The 27,077-nt window shown below is 43.7% G+C and overlaps 2 protein-coding genes across 5 annotated transcripts in view; both read left to right on the top strand.

The window, feature by feature from the left end:
- sik3 (SIK family kinase 3) overlaps positions 1–15,935 on the top strand; it is a 36,754-nt gene extending 20,819 nt beyond the window's left edge. Inside the window, exons 8-26 of one of the 4 annotated variants that reach the window (XM_040049559.1) lie at positions 432–542; positions 629–763; positions 1,043–1,123; positions 1,502–1,611; positions 1,876–2,032; positions 2,134–2,283; positions 2,378–2,451; positions 3,397–3,531; positions 4,927–5,068; positions 6,602–6,721; positions 7,154–7,212; positions 7,388–7,497; positions 8,890–9,056; positions 9,561–9,688; positions 10,443–11,194; positions 11,356–11,510; positions 11,994–12,123; positions 12,204–12,330; positions 12,491–15,935. In XM_040049559.1, coding sequence (XP_039905493.1) covers positions 432–542; positions 629–763; positions 1,043–1,123; positions 1,502–1,611; positions 1,876–2,032; positions 2,134–2,283; positions 2,378–2,451; positions 3,397–3,531; positions 4,927–5,068; positions 6,602–6,721; positions 7,154–7,212; positions 7,388–7,497; positions 8,890–9,056; positions 9,561–9,688; positions 10,443–11,194; positions 11,356–11,510; positions 11,994–12,123; positions 12,204–12,325 — 2,838 coding nt within the window. In that variant the 3' untranslated portion in view covers positions 12,326–12,330; positions 12,491–15,935. Of the gene's footprint in view, positions 1–431; positions 543–628; positions 764–1,042; positions 1,124–1,501; positions 1,612–1,875; positions 2,033–2,133; positions 2,284–2,377; positions 2,452–3,396; positions 3,532–4,926; positions 5,069–6,601; positions 6,722–7,153; positions 7,213–7,387; positions 7,498–8,889; positions 9,057–9,560; positions 9,689–10,442; positions 11,204–11,355; positions 11,511–11,993; positions 12,124–12,203; positions 12,331–12,490 lie in introns of all 4 variants that reach the window. The other 3 variants (XM_040049557.1, XM_040049558.1, XM_040049560.1) reach the window with 3 other exon arrangements.
- Positions 15,936–18,485: 2,550 nt separating this feature from the next.
- LOC120744970 (transmembrane protein 25) lies at positions 18,486–26,165 on the top strand. The gene is made up of 11 exons (XM_040049567.1): positions 18,486–19,068; positions 20,226–20,343; positions 20,703–21,047; positions 21,123–21,413; positions 21,603–21,734; positions 21,851–21,884; positions 22,170–22,279; positions 23,663–23,752; positions 23,869–25,517; positions 25,841–25,912; positions 26,149–26,165. The coding sequence occupies exons 2-9, from the start codon at positions 20,265–20,267 to the stop codon at positions 23,940–23,942; spliced, it is 1,155 nt and encodes a 384-aa protein (XP_039905501.1). The 5' UTR covers positions 18,486–19,068; positions 20,226–20,264; the 3' UTR covers positions 23,943–25,517; positions 25,841–25,912; positions 26,149–26,165.
- Positions 26,166–27,077: the final 912 nt, after the last annotated feature.

Below are 27,077 nucleotides of genomic sequence, written 5' to 3' on the forward strand. Positions count from 1 at the left end.
GTTAGTTAGGTTAGGTTGCGTTCAGGGACCAAATCTACTTGGTTATTTTAGGGGGAAAAAACCCACTGGGTTAAGATATACTGATCTTTTGACTTAATGTCAGTATCTGTAGCTGAGCATATGAGGAGGAGTAATGAAAACATGATCACAAACCACAGTGATCGTTAAAAATTCATACTATAATGGATATGTAGTGTTATGGGTGTGGATGTAATCAGAATGCAATTATCATCTCTTTTCAGCTGTAATTACACATAAAATAATTCACACTTCATAAAATCTTGACTTGTTTAACACAAGCTAATGACATAAATCAACTTAAGTTTTGGCCTCACTAATAAATTGTGAATGCTTTGATCATTATTGTTGTTTAATAGCAGCAATTATTTGTAGTCTGTAAAGCGCTGCCATGTTTTTCCACTCCCTTCCAGTTAATAGCGGAGTGTGAGCAGGTGAAGACGGAGAGAGAGATGGAGCTCATCAACGAGCAAGTGCTCATGGCCATGTGTGAGATGGGCCTGGACCGAGAGCGCACACTTCAGGTGGCGAAAAGTTTCATCTCTACCTTTTTGTTTATTTGTCAAAATAAATAGCACAGCTTATGAATGTCTTGCCTTTTCTTCTTCAGTCTCTACAAACAGATGCATATGATCACTACAGTGCCATCTACAGTCTGCTGGCTGACCGCCTCAAGAAACACAAGACCCTGCGTGTTGCTCAACCCACACTGCGCCCCATTAGCTATCCTCTAAATGCTGTACAGGTGACTCATTACATCAGTGTAGTTTTCTGCAGATTCTGTGTATACAAAATTGTCTTTATATCAACAGGTTTTAGGAATAAATTTTAAGCGAGGCACTTGAGCTGTAGATGTAGTAAAGGCGCCTCCTCCATCAGTATATCTTACTGTAGTCCTGGTGTCTGTCCGCTGAATGGTTTTAACCCATATCTGCCAATCACTCTGGGCTAAGAAGATTGTTATCAAATTAGCGCAACCCTTATGACCTCTGTATGTGTGTGTGTGTGTGTTTGTATGTCCCAGCAGACAGACCCACAAGGTAATCCTGTTAGCATAACCGTTCCCCACGTCCAACTCATCAATCCAGAGAACCAGATTGTTGAGGTGAGTTAGCAGTGGAGTCAAGTGGTTGCATCAGCCTGGGAGTAGGTGCGCAGCAGCTAGGGCTGTTAAGCTTGAAAAGCAAGCTAGAACTAGCTAATTTCTTCATAAACTGCAACAGTGTATATAGTATGATGAGAAATAAGGGGAGTCTCTTTAGACTCTTCAACTGTGTTTTGATTTCAGTTAGTCAGTGCTATGTAGTAAAAATGTGTTCTGTTTTAATAGAAAACACTTATGCATGTTTATATAAACATGGAATGCATTTAAAATGTGAACTTTGTCTTTATTAAGTAACAAATGCACACAAGCATGCAGCACACACTACCAAAGATCACTTCTGATTACCAAACACCGGCTGTGTGTTTATCTATCGTTCAGCCTGACGGCAGCATGGCTCTGGACAGCGATGAAGGGGAGGAGCCATCTCCTGAGGCCATGGCTCGCTACCTTTCAATGAGGCGGCACACTGTGGGGGTACCAGACCAAAGGTTAGGCATGAACTGACACTGTTTTCACTCACATTATTAGGTATTTGTCTAAAACAGTGCAGCACAATTGCATTCAGATTTGTTGACTGCCAGCTATTTATAGATGAGGTAATATATTTTAGGGTGTGCACATGTGGGTTATTTCAAGCAAATTTAAGTAAGAATGAGGAGCATTAAAGCATAAGTAATTATATTAGCTGCTTTCTCACTAATCTTAAACAATCATCGACTCATTTTATGTCATTTTCTCCGTTTCCCTAACAGGACAGAGATGCAGGAAGATCTCCAGAAGCTGCCACCTGGTTTCCCTCGTGGTGCGCTGCCCCAGCCCCCTTTCATCCCCCTTGCCCCCACTATGGGTCAAATGCACACTCTTATGCCCACACAGAGCCTGCAGCCCACACAGCAGCTGGAATACAAGGTACAGTCAGCTGGGTTAGACCAGATTTCACTTGGTAGCCATCAGCTTACTTTATTTATTTTCCCACTTAATCTGACTTCCTGTGCCTGCTGATCCTCCAGGAGCAATCATTGTTGCAGCCGCCTACCCTCCAACTGCTCAACGGCATGGGGCCTCTGGGTCGAAGAGCTTCCGACGGCGGGGCCAACATTCAGCTACACGCTCAGCTCTTGAAAAGGCCCCGAGGGCCCTCGCCACTTGTCACCAGCCCGGTGAGGATCTGGATTTCTGAATGTAGTCCACCTTGTATGTCGTCCTCCTATGTGCTGAACAGGCGTTGACCAGTAAACTCTTTGCTTCTCTTAGCATCCTATCCCTGCAGTAGCTCCGGTGGATGAGGAGGGTTCAGACGGAGAGCCAGATCAAGAGGCAGTACAGAGGTAACCCACGGTGACGGTTTTTGGTGAAGGGGAATACCGTACAGAGGTGCTGTCTAAATGAGAATCTGTGGAAGTCTCATAACCTGTGACGACAAGTACAAGTACTGAGATCTGGGTCGGCCAAGATATTGAAGTCTAAAGTTTATAGAGGAGGTTTTATAACCAGGTAACTGAATAAAACAAAGTGTAAAAAACCCACATGAATATAGTCATGTAATGACAATTTTATGTTTGACTTAGTTTTTAAAAATAATGTGGAAAAACATTGACATTAGTCTGGGGTAATGACGGGCGCTGGGTTCTTTTATGGAGCTGTTGAGTCTAGGTGAGCTCTTCCCAGCCGATCCTCTTCAGACAGCACCTTCTGTAGACCTCGCTGGTGTCCTGGGTTGCTGGGAGTGAGTGCCTCTGGCTGCTCTGCTTTTTTCCCCCCCAACGGGAGGTGGCCACTCTGCTGCGGTGCTTATCCCATCTTTTCTCTCTCCATTGCGCAAGTGCCTTCTGCCACAGTCCTAAACTGAATCTGCCACCAGACACAGTGCCTCCTATCACTCATACTCTTTGGCCAAGAGCTTTTCTTTCTCTCTCTCATTTCAGTAAGTGCCAAATTATCCTCTGGACCTTTTCACTCTTTCTCACACAGCTTTGCTAACTCTGAAGCTTGCAAAACCAATGAATACTAAATGGCAACCAGTCCAATCCTAAAATTGGAAGGCTGGGGCGTTGCGGGACACCCATAAGCTATAATATCCATCGACCGGTGTAATTTTGTTTACTGTTTTTTGATTGGCTAAGATGATATTAATCATGGCACCTATTGGCAGAAGTGGAAAGGGGTGGGCCTTCCCTCCCCATCTCCATTAGCCAATGAGGACAGAGAGCTGACCAGCGCTGCTTCCTGTCTCCCACCCTCACCCCCGTCCTCCCCCCCTCCCTGCGGCCCAGGTACCTGGCGAACCGCTCCAAGCGGCACACGACGCACACGCTCATGAGCACATCGCATGGCGAGCCCTCGGCAGAGTCACAGCGGCCCCAAGGCCCCCGTCAGCGGGTGGGCTGGGTCCCCGACACACACACCCGGTGAGGGGACACACCCACTCCGAGCTCTCTATGCACAGACACACACAAACACTGAGACCCATTAAATGAATGGAAAGTTAAGCCCAATTCTTTCTCACACACTGTCACACACACATTCTCATCACTTGCAAACACATCACAAACAACACAAAGGATGTGATCCATACCCACCAATGGAGAGTGATGGTAGAGATGGAGTTTCTGACACAGGGCGCAAATGCTGTATCTTCACATCACCAGTAAACCAGGATTTAGTAGAACTCTTTCATTTTCACAAACCTGGGGGAAGACAGAGATTTTACCAGATGTTTTTTTTGTTTTTTGGAGGGGTTTTTTTTTTTTGGAGATATGAACAACATCTCAGAGCTAAATCACTACATTTGTACATTTTCTCTGCAATAGCAGCCATATTTTACTGTTGTCATGCTGGCAGTTTTAACTGTTGTCCCTTATAGGTGTCATTATCCTCCCCCTCAGCTCAGCAAAACTGAGTGTACTTTTCTACCAAGGCAGCCTAACCTTGGGTTTAAAATGGGGCTATAGATGGTTAAAAGTTGAATTTTAAAGAACGCATGTTCTGTTCAGCTGTATTTTTGTCTTTCTTTTTTATGAATATGAATGATGACAGACACAGCTGCTTTATCCAATCCCATCAAATGATCTGTATTGTCTAAGCTCTGTACAGAAAAATAACTATATCAGTGTTCAGCTGAAGAGGGGACTTACTGTCATGCACCAATCAGCCACAACATTAAACCCCCACCTCCCAATAGGGTAGGGCTTCCTTCTGCAGGGAAAACAACAGGTCAGCATCTTGGATTATTCTTTGTGCTCCTTGAGCTTCCTTGAGTGTGCTGTCCTTCTTAGGGAGTACCGTTGTAACACTGGGTATGTGTGTGGTCTGTTTAGGTGGTTTGGGTGTATGAGATTAAAACCCACTGCAAAAATAAAAACAAATCATCCTAGTAAGATGTTTAATTCCCTTCACCTGTCAGAGGTTTTGATGCTGTGGCTGATTGGTGTATATATATCATCAGTGTTGACCTTAGATAACCTGGCATGAAGATCATCTAATGTAACCAGGCTTACATGGCATGATTTACAGGAAAGGTGAAATTTCGAGGTTTCCTTTGACACATACGTTCGGGCTCCTTACGCTTTTTACACACTGGACTACGCCTCCATGACAACACCTGAATATGACCATGTTGTGCAGGTTTAAAGTGCTCACATGTCTGTTTCTGTGTCTTATCTCTGTCTGTATGGCTGAATGCGTGTGTCCAATGGTGTACCTATGGTATCTGTCGTGTTACGTCTCGTGTATATGTGTGTGCGTGCACGTGTGTATTTGTGTACACACTTGTCTGTGTCTGCTCCCCATGGCCCCCTTTTCAGATCCAGCTATAAGGACTGTAACACCCTTCATCTGCCCATGGAGCGCTTCTCTCCTGTCAGACGGTTCTCTGACGGGGCTGCCACCATTCAGGCCTTCAAGGCTCACCTAGAGAACAGCAGCCTCATTAAGCAACTCAAGCAGGTACATCACCTTACTTGTACATTTTTAGAGCCATTAACTTGTTTACATCCTTATATTTGTGCAGGAGTTAAAAATATATGGCTTACTTTTACTTTTTAACCAGTTAGAAAAGAATCACATTCAAAGATTGAGGATTTTCAGTGAAACCGTATCACTGTTCTTGCTTGGCTAAACAAATCACTGTTTTCCCCTTAGGGTTGATATTATATATATCTATATATCTATATCTCTATATTGTATGCAAAACATGGTTCCCAGAGCAACAGTGCAGAACAGGAAATAGTTTGCAGTCGCTCTGATGCAAGTTTGAATCGCTGGCGAGTACAAACAGATCCCTGACACTGTAAATATGTGCTTTGTTAGCAGTGGAGGACTCTGATGTGATGCATTCAGTCAGATAGTCTTGGCACAGTCAGCCACGGGATCTGAACACTGTTGTGACTCCTTGTTGGGAGGACTGTTACTGCACTTATGCTAACTTAATTTCAGTAATCATCAAACCTGAAGTCTGACATTTGCTTCACATCACCTGTCTGTTCTTGCTTCATGTTTTTGGATGGCCCCTCCCCACACACACACACACACACACACACACACACACACACACACACACACACACACACACACACAGAGTAGCACAACAATAGACTATCACAATCAAGCAAGACTCATTTAAAAAACACACACACATATTTTTTTTTAACTTGAATTTCTTGTAACATCTGCCTTTTTGCTTTTATGTGCATCACATGGCCAAATCTGTTTGACATGTTTGCACAGGCTGCTGTGATAATGTGCAACAGCTTCATTTTATTGTTTGGTCTTCACACCACTAAGTGTGCGGGGATTCCTGTTAGGCAACTAAAGGCTTTTCTTAAAAGAAAAACAATGTTGGATCCACTGCATCAGCTTTTCTTAAAATGAGACCAAACTGAATCTCTGACCTGACAAAACCCACAACTTTTCTTGAGATGTCACATCATTTTCAGCAATCCCACGATGAGATTACCTCACCCACTAGGAGGCGTAGGTGGGGAAAGAGATAATGATCAGAATCGGTGGGCGCTTCATGTTGAGCATTCAGGATTAATATTGCTTAGAATAGAGGCACATACATGACCTATGCCTGGGAAAGCACCCGTAAAAGTAGATTACAGTAAATTACGTCTCTCTTCGTTGGTCATAAAAGCTGAAACTGAAAAAGCTGGTGTTATCAGGAGGTTGTACTTAAGAAGCACTTAAATGTGGTATTTTTGCAACACAATTAATCTTATTAGCTAAATGTGATCGGTATCATTAAACACAGGGTGATCTTAATTATATGAGCACACCTGTGGCAAACAAATCTGAGGTGAAACGGTGTTGAATGGTTTGGATTTTTGGATTTTTGTTCTAATTACTGGCAAGACGGTAATGAAAGCAGCTGTGGTAATTGTTCAAACCTGAGAGCGTGTAGAGTGTGGATACTTGTAATTTTGTGCCTTGTTAGCATGTGTATTAAACACCCTGGGTGCGCGTCTGTGTTTCCAATAGGAGTGTGAGCAGCTCCAGAAAATGTATGCTGTCCAGCAGGATGAGAAACTCCTGGAGCACACCCAGCAGCAGCATATCCTGTACCAGCAAGAGCAACAAATCCTCCACCAGCAAATCCAGGTATGTGAAGCTAATGATACGAAGCACTGTGTCTTCACATCAACTTGGGCCACGTTATGAAACTCTTAAGTGGACCTGTTGTGCTCATGTTTAATATGAGCATCCACCACTGTATTATTATTGTATTCTACTAATTTACTCAGAAAAGGGAGAATTATGTTTTGATTATTGCTGCAATGAGACCTGGGCGTACTGCACTCAATTACTGATGCTCCTGGAAACAAAAGTTGCTTATCTTGTTGAAGGAGAAACACATGTGAGATGAAACTTTATTGATCTGGATCACCTTAGACTTGGCTGCAGTGCATTGTAGCTTCATTTTACTTAATGTGTTTTTTTGGAGGCATGAGAAGTGTACATGCGTGTTATGCTTTGTCATGTTATGTAGTCTGCCCTGTGAGCCATAATCTGGTTATTTGTCTTTACTTGCAGGGTCTGTCTTTAGGCCATGGAGAAAGCCAGCCCAGTCACCTAACCCACCAGCTTCAGAGGTACACGCACGCACGCACGCACGCACGCACACACACACAGACACACACATTACTCATCAGCTATTGAACGGTGAACAATGAACCTGATACCGTGGTGCAGCGCTATCGACTGAAGTGTTACATCACTGTCGTATCTCTCTCTTCTCCTCTCCTACTCTGTCCTGTCCTCCCTCAGGTTGCGTATCCAGCCCTCTAGCCCTCCGCCAACACAGCCCAGCAACCACCTCTTCAGACAGCCCAATCAGAGTTCTCCGCCTGGCTCTGCAGGACTAATGCAAGGGCATGGTTAGTAATACCAACGCCGGAGTGCTTAAATGCTTTAGTAGGTGATGTGACTGTACAGAAATGCAGTGATTAAACTGTAAATATAAAACTAACTGGCTTATTCACAGCTCGCTATATATTTATTAGAACATCTATTTTAACATAGAAAGAAAAACCTAATAATCAGCATATTGCATTTCTGATTCAACACATGGTAGTTTGCATCCCAATGTGCGTAGACTTCAACAAGTAATTATTCTGACTCACTAAAAGATCCAGATCTTCCACATGCATTGACATCATTTGTTTTATCCAGATAAAACAAACAATCTCATTCGGAATCTTTAAGTCACTTTGCACTCAAAGCTACGTGGCTAGACACAGTGAAATATTGTTCATGTAGTCTCTGTGCATGAGTGTGATGTTGATCTTAACATATTATACTGCAGGGGTGGGCAACTCCAGCCCTCGAGGGCCGGTGTCCTTCAGGTTTTAGATGTGCCCTTGATCCAACACAGCTGATTCAAATGGCTAAATGACCTCCTCAAGAGGAGGAGAAGTTCTCCAGAGTGTTGGTAACAAACTAATCATGTGACTCAGGTGTGTTGACCCAGGGTGATATATAAAACCTGCAGGACACCAGCCCTCGAAGCCTGGAGTTGCCCACCTGGAGTTATAGTGTGTTAATTTAAACTTGTAATTGCAATCAAAGTATGAATATCTGCACAATACAAACTGATTTCCAATTCTCAGTTCCATGCATTTAACTCGTGACGCGACCTGAACGAACAGTGTACAATTTTAATATGGTGTCCGATTGTAAACACTCGTTCGTCAGTATTAATGTAACAGTAAGAGAAAGTTTCCTAATTACATTAAATCTATGCCTGCCTTCAGTGGACACAAGAAGACTTTAGATGCTACAGAGGTCAAATGTTAAGCCCTTTATAGTCACAATCCATACTTTATAAGTTAATTAAAATACAGTTTTGGGTTTTGCTGGTAGTGCAGCTAAAGAGCAGATATTTAATTTAAAAACAAAGCTCTTTATTCATTTCTGGCTTTTGTTCTCTGTACAATAGCACTGCTCGTTTGTGTGTTCTGAATAATGCAGTAGAAAGCATATAGCTTATGCTGACTCAATGAAAATGTTTCCTCAGGGACAGCAGGTGAGTAAACACCTCAGTCGTCAAGAACAAAATAACATGTGATTAGCGTGATAGGTTAACAGCTGTTTATATTTTCTCGTTGTGTCATTTGCAGTTTCCAGCTGAAAAGTCTTAAGAGAATTTATTTATTCTATTTAGTTGTATTTTTTATTTTTGGAAATTTTTGCTCAGCTTAAATTTATAAAAAATTTTTGATGATTTTGCTCTCATCATTTTTCCCCTTCTCTCTCTCGTTCTCTTTCAGGTCAATCATCAGTGCAGTACCAACATGGCGCTCCAGCCATATACCAGGGCCAGAGTGGCAGCCCGCCTCCCACGGGCCTTCCTCGAGTGTCTCTGCAAACCAATCCACAAGCAGCATCTGCCCGCCCCACTGTCCCACTGGCACAGGGTGTACCTCAACAACAGCAGGTGACTGCAAAGAGCCAATCAAATGTGGGGTTTTTTGTCTTCTGAGGAATTCCCTCTAATTCAAAGGTGTCAAACATGAGGCCCAGGGGCCATAATTGGCCTGACAAAGACTTCAGTCCGGCCCACTGGATGGCATTGTAAAATGTAAAGGAGTGCACCAGTGCCATTCATACTATACCAAAGTAGCTGGGTGTTTTATAACTGCAGGAATGTCTGAGCAGTGAGCTACCAGAACATTTTCACTAATCTGACACGTTTATTATACAGAAAAACTGAGACGTGCTGTTAAAATTGCAATTCTGTTTCAACTGGTTTGACCCACTTAAGGTCAAAGTGGGTTGAACATGGCCCACGATGTAAAATGAGTTTGAAATCCCTCCTATAACCGAATCAAACATAATATCTGACTCTTTTTTTAAATTTTGCTGTCACGAGCTAGAATGTATTTAATTAGTCGTGAAGCGATGCTGCAGTCACTAACGAACACCATCCTTTGTTGTGCAGGTGACCATTCAGGTGCAGGAGGTGGAGCTGGGAGGTGGGGCACAGAGGCAGAGCAACTTTCTGTCCACGCCAGGCGGACACAGAGTCCTCGGGAAGCAGCTCAGCGCAGACAACGCCGAGTCGCACAGGTGACGCTCGCATCATGTCACCACAACCCCCCCCTCTCCCCTGATGGTCGCCAGCAATGGACTGTTTCTGTGTCCTCCTCTTTGCCTTTTAGTTAGATTGCATGAACTCACCACTCTCCCTCTCTCACATTCATTGCATTGTTTTTTTGTTTTGTTTTTTCTCACTGTATCCTTCTCATTTTTTTTGTTTTTGTTGTGTTTTCATTGCTTCCATATTAAATGATTTTTCTACAACTGTATTTTGAAAACTCGTTGCTCTGGACATTGTTCGTAAAAGAGCAGACGTAAGAATTATAACTTTGTTTGAAATGTGTTTAAAATGACTGTAAATCCCTCATCGTCTGTGCTGAGTGGACAGCAACAACAAACTCTCCAGCTCAGTGTATCTGGGTGAGTTTCTGCATGTAAACAGAGCATCAACTCGAGTAGGAGGCCAGTAAAACCTGTGACCACCACCCCTGACTTCATTATCCCATAACTGCCCCTTGTAGCCAGGACTACCTTCACTGAGTGAGCATGTTACAATCTTGAAGTTGCAATCTTTATTAAAAAGCATCCTTTGGAAATATGTTACACCTCTCAGTGAATACTTGAACCTGGAGCAGCGTGTGATGTGTGTTCTAGGCTGTCTCTGTGGATCTTTAGCAGATTGGTGGACGTTAGGTGATGTGTTTGCTGTGTATACAGAGGATTGGGAGTACATTGTTGTTAGACAGCAGGTAGGTAATTACTGTGTGTGTTCCCTCCTGTTTAGCCGCAGCCTTGGCCGCTTCACATCGGGCTACGACCAGGCCCAGTTCAATCCCCACCTCTACTCTGGCGACGGTGCCTCCCGAGGCGCCTCAGGCGTGGTGGGGTCCTACAGCCCCTACCTGCAGGGAGCCTCCCTTAAAGTTCCCGGCCTGGAGGGTTACCAGACCGGGGCGGTGGGGACCAACAACTACGGAGCCCCTTCCACACTACAGCAGGCTCTCCTCTCCCCGACTCCTTTGGACTACCGCCCCCCTCAGCAGCACGTCACTCCCACCCTGCAGGGCCTCCTGTCTCCCCGCCACTCTTTAACAGGACACGCCGATCCCAGACTGCCCCCACAGGACCTGGCTGCCCTGCTGAAAAGACAGAGCCCCCGGCCATGTCCGGCACCCCCGACACCACCCAGCGGTGCGCCACAAGAGTATGGAGATATGCTGCTTCTCCGCCAGCTAGGCCCAGGAGAAAGCTTGGAACCACAGGCACCTCAGGGTGCCTCTGGAGGGCAACACTACCACCACCTCCTTCAGATCAGACCCCCGGAGGTCCAGCAACAGCAGCAGGCACCGTGCCCCAGCTTACCTCACTCAGAGAGCATGGAGGAGGACGAGGTACCAGCTAGCTACCATCACCCACACGAAGGCCTTCTTGCCAAGACAGGAGAAGGACATGAGCTCCTGGGGCCTCCCCGAGGAGGCACCCCACCCTACACCTCCCCTACACACAGGCATGGTGGCTACATAAGAACTGGCACAGGTAACAGAGGTGAGACCTTACCCCAATTTCAATGCTTTCTCCAAAGATCTGGAATACAGTGTCTGTCTTAACTGGAATATTTTTTTCCCGCCTTTAAATTTATGTTCTTTTCCTGTATGTTAAAGCCACGAGGTAAACCTGTACAAATATGTCCTTTTCAGAGTCTGAGCATGTGGAGTGCAGGCCTCAAGGACAGGCCATGGAAGTGCCTGATCATAATGGTGTGGGCTACTCGCGAGGCCCCCAGGGGGAGGTTTACAGATCCAGAGGACAGCTGCAGCGCCACCACACCATCCAGACTTGTGATGATGCTTATGTGAGTCAAACACTGCTGCTATGCTTACACACTACATTGATCACTAAGTGTGGGTTCTAGTAGGTTTTTGGGGTGTTTTTTTTGTTGTTGTTGGGGCTTTTTTTTACATTTACATCAGCTTCCAACTAGGTAAAATAAAAACAATTCAGTGTTAAATTCCATCCTGTTGCTTTGGTGGGTCATGGAAAAGGGCTGGCAGAAACAATCACATTTGTATGTCATTTTAATATTGCCTCGCTGTCCTTTTGGAGGATATGGGATCTTAGCTCACCTTCTCTGCCAGTGCAGTGCTGGAGAACACCCACTTAGCAGAACGAAGAAAGCGTATGTTTGTTTGTATGACTAAATGAACCAAGAGGGCATCAACACACTGCAAGGATGCTCACAACATCCAAATTCTGACTCACTGTTTCCGCTAGAAGCTGTTTATTAAACACGATTCATTTTTCCTGCCTCTAAACTGTCGTTCGCTTCCCGTTCCAGGATCAGGCAGACCCCATGTCTGGGATGAGCTTGCTGGCTGGGAAGGCGCTAAGCTCCGCTCGCATGTCGGACATTCTCAGCCAGACATCGCTGACAGGAAGCCAGCAGCTACACCAGCGGGAAGAATCGGGTCAGTATGAGACCTGTAGTTACCCCAAAAACAGTATTCTCTGTTTCCTCATCAGTTAAAGATGTGTGTTTCCCATGCAGTGTGCGACGTTGAAGGGGAGCTCCATGCGGCAGCCTGCTATCCCTCCTCCTGCACCAGTGACATGCTCCTTAGCTACAAGCCCCCTGACCTGCAGTACAGCATGGAGCAGGCTGGGGTCTAGCACAGGTACACACAGTGAATGTGAAGTCAACCTTAAAGTCTGTGTGAAGCCTCAAACATCACTTCTTTAATCTTAAATACTTGATAACAACTGATGTAGATTTTGGTATATCAGCAGCAAAATGATTGAGGACATTGTTTCTTGTTTCCCTCTGTCTTCCTGCAGGAAGCGGTGTATCCTGTGTCCATCGGTCCATATCAGCCATCCTGAGTTGTGTTGACTTGAGTTGTGCAGCATCACGCCAAACCATCGTCGTCTGCCCAAGCAGGGGTGCTTCTGTGTCCATCTGTCTGTCTCCATCTGACCCCTGGGAGGGCAGTTTGCGCGAGAGAGGGTGTGGGTGTATGTGGTGGGTGGGTGTAGACATTAGAGGGGTGAGGGTCTCAGGTGGAGCCTCGGGGTTCAAAGGTCAAAGTGCCAGCATTTTCTGCACAGACATCCAGCATTCATTCCCGCAGGTCGTCTCCTCTTCGCAGCTCCCGCCGTGGGTAGACTGGGGCTCCGCTCTTCCCTTTTTCATCTCGACCCCACCTGTCTTTCCCCTCTTCCCCCCTATCTACAAATCTGGCCCACCCAGCTCACCCCACACCCACCTTGTAGCCGCCTGACCCAAACCTCCCCTTTTCTCTGTCGGCATACTTCATTATGTGCCTCACTGGCCGATGCATCGATACAGTAATACTTGCAAGAACATCGAGTTCAGCGACACAAAGAAACGTCCACACTGCTGCCACAAACCCAAAGTATTCACATTAGGTGCGACTGCGTGTGTGTGTTTGTGTGTGTGAATGAATGAGAGGGGTGAGCCGAGGGTGTCTATGAATTTCAGTCTGCTCCTCCCCTCTCTCCTCTCCTCCTGCTGTCCTGCAGCAGATCATTCCAGAGCGGGCTGAAACCTCAGCGGTGGCCGCCCCCTCACCCGGCCAGGCGGCGGGCGTTTTGGGTCAGGCTCCCAACTGGGCAACAAAAGCGCTCTATCCAAAGATGGAGCTCAGTGACATCGCACAGGACAAACCAGCTCTAATTGTTTTGGTCTTTGTTATTTTTCTGGCTTCATTTCTTCTATTGTTTTACTTTTGTTTCTTTTTTTAATTTTATTTTATTTTAAAATTCATTTTTACAGCTAATGTCCACGTTGGCATTATGTTCGATATTGTTACTCTTATTGTTATTACTGTTTTTCTGTAAAAGAAGTTTTACTATGATGATTGTTATCATTATTATTATTATTATTATTATTATTAAAGGAAACGGTTCTGTGTTACAAGGAATACAAACTTTGTTCTTTGACTTAAGTAATTCAGCACTTTCGGTTCCAGCTTTCCTCAGTCAGCTTCCACCCTTCATCGCAGTTCCTCGCTCTCTGCCATACTGTCAGCTTGGTTTTCAATCCACCCTCCCCATCCCCTCCAACCTCTAAACTTTCCCCACTTTGTGTTCTCCCCCCTCCTCCCCCCACGTCAGTGACAGTGTATTGCATTGTGGGTAGTTTTACCAGACATTTTGCTCCTTTCCTTGTACAGTGATGCCATGTATAGAACGCTATTGCAAATTTCTGTATCTAAACTTTAGTTTCTGTTCTGTTTTTGTTTTTAGATGATGTTGGGGAGGCTTTATTTTTCTTCTTTTTTAAAAAAGTATATTGGTATTGTTTATCATTTGTATTTGTATTTTTTTTTTTATGTCTTGAGAAAAAATGTTTTCTTCTTGTTTTATGAATCTTGAGATTTCTAGCCAAAAGAGGACAGAGAGAAGAGAGACGGTGCTCTTCCTGCGTCGTTAAAAAAAGCGATTGTTCTTATTTGTTTTAATGTTATTATGATATCGAGACACTTGAATAAGAGGAGAGTAATTATTTTGTGTTGCTTTTTAAAGTATCATTTCAATCGATGTTGTTGTGACTGTCATTCTCGTTGATGTTGGGGGGCCTGTTTTCTGTTAACGGGGTAGTTGTGGCAGGCTTTACAGGGTCAGGCTTTCGGGCTTTTGTCTGGGTTGGTTCGGGTGCTACTTGACTTGATGCTCTTAAAGGAAAAACAAAACAAACTACAAAAAAGACAAAAAAATGAGGGAATATCTTGTAAAATAGCTGACATATCATCCAAAAAAGAAACATCACAAGTGTGGTCACGGACAAACCCACTTCTATTTCTCCCTCTTGCTGCCCTACCTACCAGTCTGCTGTGATCCTCCCCGCCATCTTTTACTATGTCGGCTTCTGATCAGACGGCGCCTTACAGACTTGGCCCCCTCCTCCCAGGCTAACAATGTTACCACCAAGGAGGACACTGCAGCTGCGGCTGACCCCCCACACGTTCCCCTCTTTTGGATTCATTTGTGATTTTGTTTCACTCTAACCCCGGGTGGAGGTGATGGCTGCATGAACAGTTTGGATACACCTGGACATCCCTCCGAACTGTAAAAGGGAAAATGTATAAGGAGGTAACCATAGGAATGAATTATTTGGATTCTCCAAAAAAAAAGGAAAGGTGTGGTCAGAGCTGAGCTGGGAAGGGTACGCCCACCTTTACGCTAGTCTCCCAAGGTGTGTGCCCTGCAGTACACTGGGGACCACAGCAGAGGACTGCACCTCCCTTTTCTTCCTCTTTGTTTTTCAAATTTGGTTTGTTGTTCTGTATCTATCCTCTCATAAATCAGTACTCAATATTGGGCCAGCAAGTGGACTGCGGCGCAAAACAATCGAGCTTCACTTGTGTGCTTGTACAAGGGAGACGCCGCAGGACCTGGCTGCGCTGGTCGCCATATTGTACGCTATATACGCCCGAGAACTGTAGGTGGTGTCATGCAGCGCTTGTGCTTTCCATTTGCAGCATGTCACTTCCTGTTTACTGACATTCGCTTTTATTCAGGCCCGCGGTTCCTTCTTAGCAGTTGTATCTCTAAAACAAAGTGTACGCACAGATGTGAACAGAGAAGCTGATGTGCATGCTGTTCCTTCCAAACCGTGTTTTAATTGGACAGAAGACAACCTTCCAATCTAACTCGAGAGTTTCCTCCAGATCTCAGTCGTTCCTCTTTCAGATCTGACCTCCTGTTGTTTTTGTTTTTTTCCTCATTGTTTACACCAAGCCAAAATCAAGAACTGAAGGGGAAAGGATTGAGTATGGAAAAGGGAAATAATGGGGATGGAGGATGCATCTCTCGTTCCATTGGCTGGACAAGAGACGCAACTCCAGAAGCTCCTCTTGTTGTTTGCGTTGTGTCCAGTTCCAGAGCTGTATGTAAAGGTCGAGGGGGAGCACACTGGAATGGAAAGCACAGCACTGAGCTGAATCGCACACATCTGCCTGACCAGAATGATCCTTCCTCTTTTTTGTTTTATTTTAATTTGTGTATCAACTCTTCCATCCCTGACTTCCATCTTCTCTCTCCATCCCAGCAAGCCAGCTCTCTGCTCCACTCCTGTTTCTTAGGTTCATTTTGTTTTCTATTGGTTCTGTTTTTTTGTCTACTTTTTTTGTTGTTTTTATTTTTCTTTTTTGTTGAGTACAAAAATACTAAAGTGCAACAACAATGATTAAAAAGAATATCAACCAAACTGAGATGAATAAATAAATATATATAAATAAAGAAATAATTTAAAAAGGTTGACCAGTGTGTCTTTGTTGTACCTGCTCGCACCATCGTGACTGTAGGGTCAAGAGTGATTTGGCCAAACGTTTACATGACCAGACAAGGTTTGAAGACACTCTAGTGTAGGCTGCACACTCAGTTTCTTCCTACTAATATTTTTCATGCACTACATAGTTCTTGTTCCTCAAGGACATCCCTGTTACTCCTCACAGCTTGATGCCGCCATTGTGCTTCACTGTAGGGAGGGCATTAGCAGAGCAGTGCAGTTTGGCTCCAGCACAAAGTAGACTGTCTATTTTTATCCAAGAGAGGCCTACTCCTCCATATGCAGCTGATTAAGTGTAACTGAGACAGCCGTCTTTACCACTGTGTCTTTGGGCTGCTGAGGGCTGAAGCTGTGTCAAAGGGACGATGGGGTTCTTGGTCTCCTCACTTACCAAGGCCTTACTTGCAAAAGCTACTCAACCCTATTAAGAGATCTGCTAGTTCCAAATTTCTGTCAGTTTTGTCAGTTGTTGAAGGGATTTCAGTGAGACCGTGGAACAAGACTTTTGATTGACCTCAAACGAAACTCGCATTCCACACACACTATTTAGAGTGGTGGGATGCTGCTGACCTCAACTGAGGATTTAGTCAGGTGGTGGAAAGAACACTTTGAGAACCTCCTCAATCCTATAGTCACGCCTTCTATCATTAAAGCAGAGTCTGGGCAGGAAGGGGATGACTCACCCATCACTGATGTGGTTACTGCACAGTGGCAGGGCCCCTGGGTTGGTCTTGGAACACCGGACCAGTTCTTTATCAAGTTATTTGACTGGGTCCCTCAGGGTATAATGTGGGGGGGGGTGCTTTGACAGACGGATAAGGGCGGCGTCCGCAATAATGTGGATGCTGAACTGATATGTTATATTGAAACGAGAGCTGAGCATAGAAACAAAACTGTCAAAATACCAGTCAGTCTACGTTCCTGTCATCACCTATGGTCATGAGCTCTGGGTGGTGATGGAAAGAATGAGTTTGCAGATACAAGCAGCAGAAATTAATTTCCTTCGAAGAGTGGCCGGGGTTTCAGCTTAGAGTCATTCAAGAGGGACTCAGAATAGAGTTGATGTTCTTCCACATCGAACTCCACTAATATATCTCATGGATGCCTCCTAGATGAGGCATTCTGGGCATATCTTACTGAGAGGAGGCCCCAGACCCAGGACTGGAGAGATTATATCTCTCAACTGGCTTGGCTTGTTATTCCAGCTGGATGAGATGGCTGGGGTGAGGAAAGTGTGGGCTTCTCTGCTCAGTCTTCTACCCCCATGATCCAAACCTAGATAAGCGTCAGAGAATCAATGGTTGGATGGAATCCTGCAGAAGTCCATGGGACTGACTTGTAAGTCCTCAGCATTTATTTTTAAACAGCTGTCTTTACGGACTACATCAAATGCCAGTTTACCAAACGAGAATGCCAATCAAATTGTCAGCTCAAGAACTAATTACCTGAATAATAACTAAAGCAAACAGGATTAGATATTTGAGTGATGACACTATAAGATCTTCAAGTTATTCCAATACTGAAATATGTGCAATAAGACATCCTGCCTTCAGTTTGACAACGGCTCATTTGAAGTCTTGGAAATTGCTAATGATGTCATATCACTGCAGCCTGGAAATAAACAGAAACCTACAGGTTTCAAGAGAGAAGCAAATACATAAGACAAAGCGCAAAAATCGTCACTTTGACAGGTAATGCAGATCAGACTTGTTGTAGGTCTGTCTGTTTGATTATGCTTGTGAAGTAACCGAGCACATTCCTTTTATTATTTTATCCAGGTGAATGGTGCGTTTCACTAAGCAGTCTTGTCAGCTGGGTGAGTGTAGAAGTGTGTTGACATGGTTTACACAGCTGTCTGTACACACTGAAACGTTCTGTTTATATTAATAATAATAATAATGGATTGCATTTATATAGTGCTTTTCAGGACCCCTCAAACCTTTACAATACCACTATTCATTCACTCTCACATTCATACACTGGTGGAGGCAAGCTAAAGTTGTAGCCACAGCTGCCCTGGGGCAGACTGACAGAAGCAAGGCTGCCATATTGCACCATCAGCCCCTCTGGCCAACACCAGTAGGCGGTAGGTGAAGTGTCTTGCCCAAGGACACAACGACCAAGGGTGTCCAAGCCAGGGCTCAAACCAGCAACCTTCTGATTACAAGACAAACACCCAACTCTTGAGCCACAATAGTCCTAAACTCTAAATGTTTCCTAACCTCTAAATGTTTCCTAACCCTCTACTATGCAATCACACAGATGACTGAACTGGAGAAAAGAGCACGCAGAGAGGCGTTTCCACTGAATGAATAACAGCTGCACAATTAAATCAGTGACTTCTTTACTGAGAATTAGGCTGCTGTACCCTTAAGATGAATAAGTTCTCATTATAAGTCACAGGTTGATGACACAATGGAAACATAGCCCCCTATTGTATGAGCTTGTTTCTTTTGTCTGCCTTCTGGCTGCAGTGCTCTGCATGCTGCTGCTCTGATCTGTGCAGCTGCACTGCAGAGGCTTTTCAGTCGGCGGTATCCGAGCGCTGACTTGTCATGTGTCTGTGTTTGTAGAACATGGGTTCACTTTAACATGCCTAATGATGGAACTGGGTGATGGATGACAGGAAATGATGTGTTAATCCCTAGGAACTGACAGTTTTCTGGCTTTACTCGACGCTGCATCCTTGTCTCCTCCCCCACACCATCACTTTCTCTTTCTTCCCTCATGACTCCGTGCCCGCTCTCTTCTTCCTTACTACGCTTCTCTCTCTACATCATTCTTCTTTCTCCTATTCTCCCACCCTCCCCTCCCTTCTGCTCTCCTCTCCTCCGAGTGGCGACACTGTGACTGCCTGCGTCAGCCAGCCTTTGCCAGCTAGTGAAAGCTGCTACTGGAGGTTGCCGTATCCTGCAGAGATCCCTGTGTGTGTGTGCGCGTATGTGTGTAAGTGTATGAGTGCACGCAGATGGGAAAGCAACTGAGTCAGGGAGGGCTGCCTCTCATCTCTCCGCTGTCATCGCCATCCTTTCCTCTCCTCCTCCTCTGCTGCCATGGAGCTCCAGCAGGCTGAATCGCAGCAGCATCTGCAGAAAGGGCTGAGGTAATACTGTGTGTTATAGAGGACTTTTGCTGTGTATTTAAGCGCACACAGCTGCACTGCATGCAGCCTAAGAGAGTGCATAATGTGTGTGTGCATGTGTGTAGACCTGCACTGTAATATATAGCATCTTGCTGGCGATCAGATTCCTACGCTTGTCAGTGCAAAGCATCTCTTCCACCTGGCTGCAAACATCTGTCCGCTGCTATCTTGCGCATATATGAGCCCAGCTAAGAATTTTCTTGGTTGTCCTCATACATGTTGGATTGTGTGTGTGTTTCTTAGATGGCTCAGTTCCTGCTCTCCTCCAGGTTTCTCCCACAGATCACATGACCTATACAGCAGGAAAGCAAACACTAGATATTCCTCCTTCTCTGCTCTTGCATGCACTGATCCCAGCCGCCCGTCAGTGTTTTGCATTGTAGTGATGGGGTACATAGTACATACCCTATATTTGACAAGATACTAAAGAATGACGGGCCTGTCAGTGCCTGTGTAGAGACTGCATTGCATTCAAAGTTTCCTGTCAACTGCTTTATATATACATATATATTAAACCTACAGTGAAGCTTTGCACAACATGTTGCCCACCTTACCCACAATGCAATTTGACCATCAAGAGCTGGGTGGTATTCTTGTAGGTCCTACTGAATCCTTGAGCTGTTAGTCTTAAGAAGAGACAAGGAGCAAGGCCACAGACTGGAGAGACACTGCTGGAGGCAATAATCAGACTTCTGACAGCTCCCTCTAGAGGCACAAAAGGCTACCTACAATTTTCATACATATTTACTGGAGTTTTTCCTTAAAGCTGTTTTAAAAAAATTTTTTTATTTATTCTCATTCACATGAGAATGAAAATGTCAGGCTTAGAACAACAGTATATTAAACTATAAACCTATGCTCACTGGTACACGGTCCAGGTGAGGTTGGACTGATCCGGTGTAAAAAAATAAAAAAGTGGATTTGTGCACTAGAGGGGGCGTCTTTTCTTGAACTGGACTCATTTGCTCTTGTAGAACCAAACTGATCTGCATAGATGGAGGTTGCGATTCATTTGGGATGATCTTTTAGCACTGTGCTACCATATTATGTTTCGCATTAATAACAATGCGCAGCAAGTTCTTGATTTAAAAAATATATGTGATTTCTTGTCTCTGCAGGTAGATGTGCGAGTGTGTGTGGTGCTCTGTTGGGCCATTATGGAGTGTGTGTGTCTGGGAAGGTGGACGTCGGGCTCGGCCGTCGTGTTCCTTCACACACTGGCCCTGTCCTGGACAGGTAAGAAACATGGCAGCTTCAGTCCTGATTATATCTGTCGTACTAATTATGATCTTGACTCCAGTTTAGTCATAGCTGACAGGTGTCATTGATATACAGACTTTATATAAAAGATGGAGGCTATAACTGGGATATCATATTTGATCACGTGGTTTCAAAAGACCAAGATGACGATGATGAAAATAAATAAATAAATAAAGTAGACTGGCAGCACAATCATTGGTGGTTAGCACTGTTGCCTCACAGCAAGAAGATTTTGTGTTTGAATCTACCAGCCAGCAAAGTTCTTTCACATGGAGTCATGTGACGAGGATGGATGAATGAACCATAATATATTAGTGCTACTCTTGTACCTATAGGTGCAATTGAGCCCATTCCTAAAATTGACGGATGGCACCGGGGAGGTGTGACGCTGCAGGAGAACGTGACACACCGGTTCAACTGCCATTCAGATGGCTGGGACCCCCACGCCCCTCCCATGCTGACCTGGTATTTGAACGGCGAGCAGCAGAGAGATCCATCGCCAAACCGTGGCCGTCTAGTCATGACATCACAAGAGGATTCTGAGGTGATGAGACCGGGGTCCAATCACAACAGCACCTTCTCTTTGAGGGCCAGAAAGTGGGACAGGGAACTGGTGTGTGTCGCATCAAACCCCAGGACAGGCGAGAGCTACAACGCCACGGTCACGCTCAATGTACAGTGTGAGTAAGTGGGCCCATGTGTCTTCACCTAATGCATTTGACGAAATGCTGAATTTCTCTTTCTCTGTGTCTCAGTCCAGCCAGAAATCCTCAGGGTGAATGCCCACTATAGTGAAACCTCAGACCCCGGACTCTCCCTAGTCCTCTTCGCCTTGGTGCGGTCAAATCCACCTGCCACGATCACCTTTGTTGACCAGTCCGGCCAGTTGGTGGCCAATACCTCTGACTTCCTCATTCTGGACTCACGAAGCTACCCCTGGCTGACCAATCACACGCTGAGAGTCACGCTCAGCAGTCTATCAGGAAATGTCTCGCTGAATGCCAGCAACAGCGTGGGAACGGCGCAAAGCAACCTCACACTGGCAGGTGAGACAAATCTACCATGACTTCAGAAACTACATGTGATGATAATACAGTCATCAGGACCTCTACAGCACATCTCTTGGCCTTAGTTTCCTGTTTACCATGCAATTATGAGATCACTAAAAGAAAAAGTGAAAAAAAACACCCAACATGTGGAATTATTCCTTTAAACTCTCCACTTTCTGTCTCCAGAGTTCCTGCAGTCTCGTGTGGAGGTGCCCATGCTGGGAATCGTGACCGGAGGAGCCATGGCCTTTATGGCTCTGCTCATCCTCAGCCTGATAGTTCTCTGCCTCATGCAAAAAAACAAGAGCAAGTCTATTGGTGAGACTCAAGTGTGCATGCATGCAGTGAAGAAACAAGCTGGAAAATTTGATTGCAGCATGTATTCTTAAGGTATTCTTCAGCAGATTAACACACATCCCCGTTTGATGTTACAGAGGATACAGTGGAGATTGTGATGACCAAGAAGAGGTAAGCAAGGAGGGCAGACTTGTGATGTTACAGCACAAAAAAGTGGAAATCTCAGCAGTCATTGCCATTATTCTTTCTAAATCTTCAACGTTTGATTGACACCACACCGACACCATCTCTGTATTCCAGCGCATCCATATTTCACATCTCCCTTAATAATTTCCACCTCAGCGCATTAGCGGACTGAAAACACTGCTGAAAGCATTTCTCTGCTTTTAAGAATACTTTATGTGCATCCTACAGATCAATACCATCTCTAATCCAAGTTTGATATCTTCCACACAGCGAGTCAGCCAATCTGAAGCCGGATAACACTGATAAGACCCTCATCCCCAGAGAGAACATGTCCCTGCCTTCAAACATGCAGCTCAACGACCTCAGCACTTTAAAGAAAGGTACATTTACCACAGTTTAACCGCAGCACAGAATCTGACCGTGCTAACAGTTTAAGAATACAACACCTTAACAATAAATCACTCACTTATATCTTTGAGTGTCCGATAATCAGGTGCAAAAACCTTTTGACGGAAGAAGCAGGACAACGTTATCTGACAATCTTGGTGTAAAATGTGTTCTCCAAGATCTTGTTAAGAGCAATCAGTCTGTCATTTCTTGATCATTTGGAATTCTGGGCATCCATTCGGGCACTACTTCGATTAGATCCATGCTTTTTTATTCAGAAATGAGCCGCCCCGTTTTGTGGTTATGTTCTTCTATTAAAATCAATTAGATCACAAAGAGGGAAAATAATTATTTAGTATTAATGCACAGGATTTACACCATTTCAAAACTGGATAATGAATGATAATGATCCCAGAAAGTTTACTGTGAAAGTACCTGATGTCATATTTTTAAATACATTTAATTCTGTAAGGAGATAACATGAAGGTGAGAGGGAACAAGAGTTGCTTTAGATGCTAAACAGTTTTTGGGAACTTGTTTGCTTTTTTGCTCACAGTTAGAGAAAGGATTAGAACCAGACTTCACTTCTGAGATGTGTCTATTGAAACCTGTTTCTCTGGGTTTCCAGACAGCCGCCAATGTACCAGTCACTCTGGTTCTTCGCCAGAACAATCACCTGCTTATCTGTCAGTAAAGCAAACAGAAGGTCAAGAAAAACGTTAGTGAATCAATATCTTTACCTAGACTTATCTGTCTTAACTTTTTTTGTTTTGTTTTTATCTAGAGTGCGCGCACACACACACGCACGCACACTCACGCGCACACTCACGCACACACACAGAGATGCAAATTTAATTGAATTCTTTGTAAGTTATTTTTCGGTTTGGCAAGTTATTTTGATTATTTATTTTATTTTATTATTTATTATTTATGTCATGTGGTAGCTAAACCTAGCTTAGCTTAACATAAATTTAGCTTAGCATACACTGTGATTGGTTAGGAAGTACTGCAGCACATCAGCCCCCTCCAAGAAATGCATTGTTACATGTTTGGTTTTTACAGACTGCTTTTAATAGGTTAAATAAATAGTTGATAGTATGTTAATTTGTAAGCTTCAATGGAATGTTAGCCATTTTACTTGTATTTCTGATTCCGTTTAGCCTGTTAGCTACAGCAAGTATCTAGCTGGGTGTGACAGTTGTATCAGTTTCTATCCATCCTTCTAACCACTTCCTGGAGCCTATCCCAAATGTTACTGTAATGTGAATACACTTTAACTTGATTTTAAAAATCTCACCACAGCTTCCCCACCAAAAAAAAGGATAACATCTTACATACTACTGCATTCTCCATCTTTCCTGTATCACTTTTTGTAGCCCGAGAGGCCGCCCAGCAGAACAGTGTGGGAGAGGAGAAGAAAGAGGAAGAGGAGGAGGAAGATCTATCTTTAGCCTATGCTGCCAGAGGTCAGGGAAATACTCCTGATCCTGTTGAGTTTTTTCTCCACTTTTTAAAATACTTTAACACAAGTTTTTGTATCAAGGAACATTAGTGTTCTTTCTTTCCCCCCTAATGTTTCCAGGTTTTGCCAGATATCCGATGGTGGGCTACATCTATAAGGTGAACAGCACAAGCAGCGAGGAGATCTGGCTCTGACGTCCCTGAATGTAACACACATACTGTACATGCATGCTACTTAAAAACAGTCCAGCCATCCCGAAGGAAACCCAGAGCAACTGCCACTCAACCAACAACTCAGGCTGGACTGACACGAACAGGATCCAGGATCTTGTTGGTGGAGTTTAACACCATTCTGCTGACCGCATCGACATGATCACAAGTTTCATAACCACACAAGGAAACTGTCTGTGTGTTTGTTACCAAGTGCTCGGTATTTACACTGCTGACATGTTGTCTCAACAGTATGAACTGCAAATGAAGCGCTCATCTTTCAGTTTGTTTCGACATGATCTCCTGTAAACATGCTCATAATGTCCCTCCTCTGTGTTGCATTACTGGAATGCATTAAATGTTCTATGCTAACACTGATACCTGAATAAAATGGTGCATAATTATAGAATATGTATTTGGTCATGGAAATGTTAAGATGCAATGTACTGTATATTTGTATGCATATGTATATGTGTATAAAAGAAGATGTCTAATAAAGATAATATGGAGACTGTGTGGAGGCAAAAGCTGGAAAATGCTGTGGTTGCAATCAACACTCACCAGGGGGCGCTGCAGAGCGGTTTACGATGAGAGTCGTGTGTTGTTGGCATAGTTCTAGCAATAAGTGTCGTGTGATGGAGAAGGCACTGTTGCATTTGGGGGAAACGTAATTGGGTACTCTATAGCTGTAGCAGGTGCAGGAGAAGAATAATCTAGCTCTTTAGGTTTAACTGTGTGTGTGTGTGTGTGTGTGCCAGGTGTTACCTCTGGGTCACAGGTTCCTGTGGCTTTTCATCAAACAGGAAGTCGAGTTGTGTTGTGGGAGCATCTATTTGCTTTCTCTCTGTTTTTCTTCTGCTCTGTACAGTAAATGCAGTCTGTCACACACATAGTGGGAAAAGAAAACTTTCACAACACACGGGGGAATTAAAATATTCATCTGAACACACACGCTTGTGTTTGTGCCTTCGTTTTACCAGATGGAGCTGCTCACCACCACCGGCACGAACATATCCCAGAGCAAGCGTACACCAAGCAGCAATTACTGTCAACAGGCTGATCAGTCATTCCCATAAGGCGGAATTTTCTTCTCTGGTTGTTGTTCATGTGTTTTGTAAGATGTGAAAGCTGCCATGACAAAAAATCACGTGGGTAGGGGAAAAAAAGAGTTTCGATACCCACAACATTTTAATCTTATTACATATACAACAAACGTGAAGTTTAGTGATCAAACAGGAAATGAGTGAACAGTTCAGTGAGGCTTTAGTGTTGAAACTGCACAAACTGATTTTTGTTGTGACAAGTTCAAAATTCTCGACTGCAACTTAAAATGTTGCTTGTGTTGGTGAGAGTGTAATAAACATTATTAGCTAAGTGCATCTGAACATGTCAAAGTCACAGTCAGGCTCCTCCAGATGTAGGAATCAACAAAGCCTGCTGAGACAGAAGATAAACCAATCACATTCACTTCCGTTTCATGCACATGCACAGAGAGACTGAGACACTGACAGACAGAGACTGGATGCTCGGCAGCTGAGACCCACAGTTCTTCATTTCGTGGTCAGTGCTTTTATTTAAAAGTTGATATTATGTTGTGTTGATATTGAGTGTTGATATTGTTATTTTCATTTAGAATTAATAATGTGTAAAGCTTGAATTTTAGGAATAAAACAAATTAAACCTGGTTTCAGAGTTTGTATTCTTGGCTAACTAAAACGATTTCCTCTGAATAGCACCCTAAATGTTGTATTTCATCATCTATTATCTGTCTCTGTAAGTCCAATAAATGGTTGACATGAAGTAGAAAATGGCGTACTTCCTGTTGTTTTGTAGTTCGCTCACTCTTACTTGCAGGGAAATGAACTGTTCCCTTCTATCAGCAGCAGAACTCACAGGAACAATGAAGAATCGCTTTGCTTTGGCCTCCTGTTTGCTGCTGCTTTGGACCTTCACAGGTAGGCCTGCTACACCATTTTACCCCACACCAACATAAGATAAGATAAGACTTGGGACTTTATTAGTCCCACACGTGGGAAATTTGTTTCATGTTGACATGAAATGAAAATCAATGTAGAAATCATAATTCAGTGATAAGCATTTAATGTTGACTTTGAATGTTTCAGAGTTGGATGTTTTTTTTTTTAATTAACAGTGAATGTTTTCATTTTTTTTCCCCACATTTGTCTTGCAGTGTTTGTCAGCTGTCAGGACAAAAAAGATGGTAAGAAGATTAATTGAATCTTTAGATGGGGCTATGTAGTATTATAGCAAATATGTGGTAATTTACAAATAGCAGTTAAGTAACAGAAGCTGCTGCATATCTAAACAGGCTTGCACTTTTTTAATATTTCTGTTTTCTCAAGCCCCAGTTGAGTTACAGGTGAAAGAGGTCGCCGATGGAATTGCGCTGGCTTGTAGTGATCAATCAGATGTTACATCAAATACTAAAACTGATATTAAGACAAAAAGTCTTCATTTGCCATACAGAGATGACAGCACAGGAGAATACAAATGTGGAGAAAATGATCTAATCTTTGTGAAATTCCGCAGTAAGTTCTGTAGGAAAACTTGTGTTCATAATATGAAAAGAAAATGCTTAATTTTTTTATATTGTTTGTACACTTTTATCACTTACCTTTCAACTGTAATGTTGAGGAAAAAAATGTCAGCACCTGTATTCATACACAATGTGTGTTTGTGTGTGTGTTTCTCCAGCCTGTGACAGCTGTGTAGAAGTTGATACACCTTCCTTAATAAGCATGGTCATAGGAAATGTGGTGGCTACCATTGTGGTAGGAGTGGGTGTCTATCTCATCGCTTCTCAGACCTCTCAGACTCGAACCGGCCCTGTCGTCTCTAACAAGAAGAGTAAAAGTAAAGACTATTTATCCATCTAAATAATATTTGTTTAGTTATGTGAAAACAAAGTTTTATTATGGAATACTTAAAATAACTAAAATAACAGATGGCACATTCCATGGGTATATTGAATAACTGGTACAGTTATTAGGTTTAACAAACAGGAGCAACATAGACTGACTCCAAAATTACTTAAAAAAAAAGGTTGTATACAGAAGTGTATGATAATGATAATATAATGATTTTCATATTATTATTTTT

The sequence above is a fragment of the Simochromis diagramma genome, unplaced genomic scaffold (genome assembly GCF_900408965.1).
Source record: "Simochromis diagramma unplaced genomic scaffold, fSimDia1.1 OVJJ01000611.1, whole genome shotgun sequence".
Classification (NCBI taxonomy): Eukaryota; Metazoa; Chordata; class Actinopteri; order Cichliformes; family Cichlidae; genus Simochromis; species Simochromis diagramma.

Bases quoted from the DNA above. Each gene is read 5' to 3' on its own strand.
- LOC120744970 (XM_040049567.1), top strand. From the start codon at position 20,265: ATGGAGTGTGTGTGTCTGGGAAGGTGGACGTCGGGCTCGGCCGTCGTG. The intron at 21,735-21,850 runs GTGAGACTCAAG...TTGATGTTACAG, and splicing joins AAACAAGAGCAAGTCTATTG to AGGATACAGTGGAGATTGTG. The intron at 21,885-22,169 runs GTAAGCAAGGAG...TCTTCCACACAG, and splicing joins ATTGTGATGACCAAGAAGAG to CGAGTCAGCCAATCTGAAGC.